Source organism: Gadus macrocephalus, chromosome 13, assembly GCF_031168955.1.
Source record: "Gadus macrocephalus chromosome 13, ASM3116895v1".
Taxonomy (NCBI): Eukaryota; Metazoa; Chordata; class Actinopteri; order Gadiformes; family Gadidae; genus Gadus; species Gadus macrocephalus.
The window spans coordinates 3,834,190-3,836,689 of record NC_082394.1 but is presented as its reverse complement, the minus strand read 5'-3'; the positions used below and the strand labels follow the sequence as shown (position 1 = coordinate 3,836,689).

Below are 2,500 nucleotides of genomic sequence, written 5' to 3'. Positions count from 1 at the left end.
ACAGACAGACAGGTGTGGACCTACAGACGGACCTACAGACAGACAGACAGACAGACAGACAGGTGTGGACCTACAGACGGGGGCTTGTCCATCAGGGGGATGAAGGCTGTGAAGGGCCCCTCCTGGCTCAGGGCCAGCTGGCAGCCTCCCTCTGCAACACAGCGGCAGCACATGTTAGCACGCTAACGAGAGAGCCCTGTGCAGGTACTCGTTAGTTCGTTACACAAACCGCTAGTGAGTTGGTTAGTAATTCAGAGTTAGAGAAAAGAAGCGGATTAGATAGCAGGTTAGTTATTTAGCTAGGTTACCCTCCCTGGCCCCTGCAGGACCTTGGGGAGGTTTGCGGGCTGCGATGCCGTCTGAGGCGTCAGCCAACATCCAGCCAGACCTACGACGGTAGGAGACCAGACCTACGAAGGTAGGAGACCAGACCTACGACGGTAGGAGACCAGACCTACGACGGTGGGAGACCAGACCTACGACGGTGGGAGACCAGACCTACGACGGTGGGAGACCAGACCTACGACGGTGGGAGACCAGACCTACGACGGTGGGAGACCAGACCTACGACGGTGGGAGACCAGACCTACGACGGTGGGAGACCAGACCTACGACGGTGGGAGACCAGACCTACGACGGTGGGAGACCAGACCTACGACGGTGGGAGACCAGACCTACGACGGTGGGAGACCAGACCTACGACGGTAGGAGACCAGACCTACGACGGTAGGAGACCAGACCTACGACGGTGGGAGACCAGACCTACGACGGTAGGAGACCAGACCTACGACGGTGGGAGACCAGACCTACGACGGTGGGAGACCAGACCTACGACGGTAGGAGACCAGACCTACGACGGTGGGAGACCAGACCTACGACGGTAGGAGACCAGACCTACGACGGTGGGAGACCAGACCTACGACGGTAGGAGACCAGACCTACGACGGTAGGAGACCAGACCGCCGTCAGCCCGGAGGAGGCCTCCGAGAACAAGGCTGTAGCGGCGGTAGGGATACTGCTCCGCGGGGGGCGCGGATGTCCTGTCCCGTGACCGGATGAGGAACTCCTGATCCGGCGGAGGACGCACTGAGGGGAAAACATTCCAGGTTGGCTTGGGAACGCCGAGGGTTCCCCAGGAAGAGGCAGAGCGAGCGGCTTGGGTGGAGCGCCCCAGAGCGGAGCCCTCTGAGCGCAGAGGCTGCAGGGACACGGACGCCTCACCAGTTAGCCTAACCCTAACCCTAACCCTAACCCTAACCCTGGTTATAGAAACATTGAGCTAGCTCGTAATTCCAGTCATTCCGGGATTAGTTGTTTGGTAAGTAAGCTAGTCAGTTGGCTGGTTGATTAGTTAGTAAGGTAACGAGGGATTAGTTGGTTAGTTAGAATGAGTAAGTCAGTTCGTAGTATTTAATGTTAGTAAGCTTGAGTAAGTATGATATGGTTAATAAGTTGGTTGGTTAGTCGGTTAGTTGTTAGTTAGTTGGTTAGTTATTTGCTAATTGAATTTGTTAATTGGTTGGTTAGTTAGTTGTTAGTTAGTTGATAATTAGTTTATGAATTGGTTGGTTGGTTAATTGTTAGTTGATGAATTGGTTGGATAGTTATTCGTAAGTTTGTTACCTAATTTGTTAGTTGGTTGCTTAATTGGTTAGTTCGTTTGTTAGTTAGTTGTGCCCCTACCAAACAGGATGATGGTTCCAGAGAGCTTCCCTCTCTGATCTCCTTTCTGGTCCAGCTCCAGGACCCGCTCCATCAGGTTACCATAGCAACGCCATCCGTCTCCGATCCGACCGGCAGCGCACTCACAACTGGCCGAGAGACGATGTCAGTAGTTGAACATTTGTTCTTTGTGTTTTTAAACGTAAACGTTTTTTGAATATCAATAAAGTTTGGATTGAACAGACAGGGTTACCTTGGAATGCCGTCGAGCCCGGTCTCACAGAAGGCGGTGCTGTCGCAGGTGTCCAATGAGCAGGCAGATCCCAGGACGCAGCCCGCCTTGGGGGAGGAGGAGCCTAACGGGGCCATGCCCAGCATGCACTCACAGCTGGACTAGAGGGAGAGAACGAGAGACACACACACACACACACACATACACACGCACACACACACACACACACACACACACACACGCACGCACACACGCACACACGCACGCGCACACACACACACACACACACACACACACACACACACACACACACACACACACGCACGCACACACGCACACACGCACACGCACACACACACACACACACGCACACACGCACACACGCACGCGCACACACACACACACACACACACACGCACACACGCACACACACACACACACACACACACACACACACACACACACACACACGCACACACGCACACACATACGCACGCACACAGAACATGTGAATACTGTGGACTGTAGTACCATGTCCATACTGCAGTGCTGCGTTGCAATGTGGGTACCTTGTTCGGGCCTTTGAACACACAGACGGTCGAGTTC

The 2,500-nt window shown here is 54.2% G+C and overlaps 1 protein-coding gene across 4 annotated transcripts in view; it reads right to left on the bottom strand.

Annotated features, from left to right (window-relative positions):
• The window catches only part of stab1 (stabilin 1), a 61,761-nt gene that overhangs the window by 51,003 nt on the left and 8,258 nt on the right, over positions 1-2,500 (bottom strand). For all 4 annotated transcript variants that reach the window (XM_060068757.1, XM_060068754.1, XM_060068756.1 and 1 more), the window contains exons 9-12: positions 2,464-2,500; positions 1,916-2,055; positions 1,684-1,811; positions 75-151 (exon numbers count right to left, since the gene is read on the bottom strand). The exon at positions 2,464-2,500 is cut by the window's right edge and continues 151 nt beyond it. In XM_060068757.1, coding sequence (XP_059924740.1) covers positions 75-151; positions 1,684-1,811; positions 1,916-2,055; positions 2,464-2,500 — 382 coding nt within the window. The remainder of the gene's footprint in view (positions 1-74; positions 152-1,683; positions 1,812-1,915; positions 2,056-2,463) is intronic.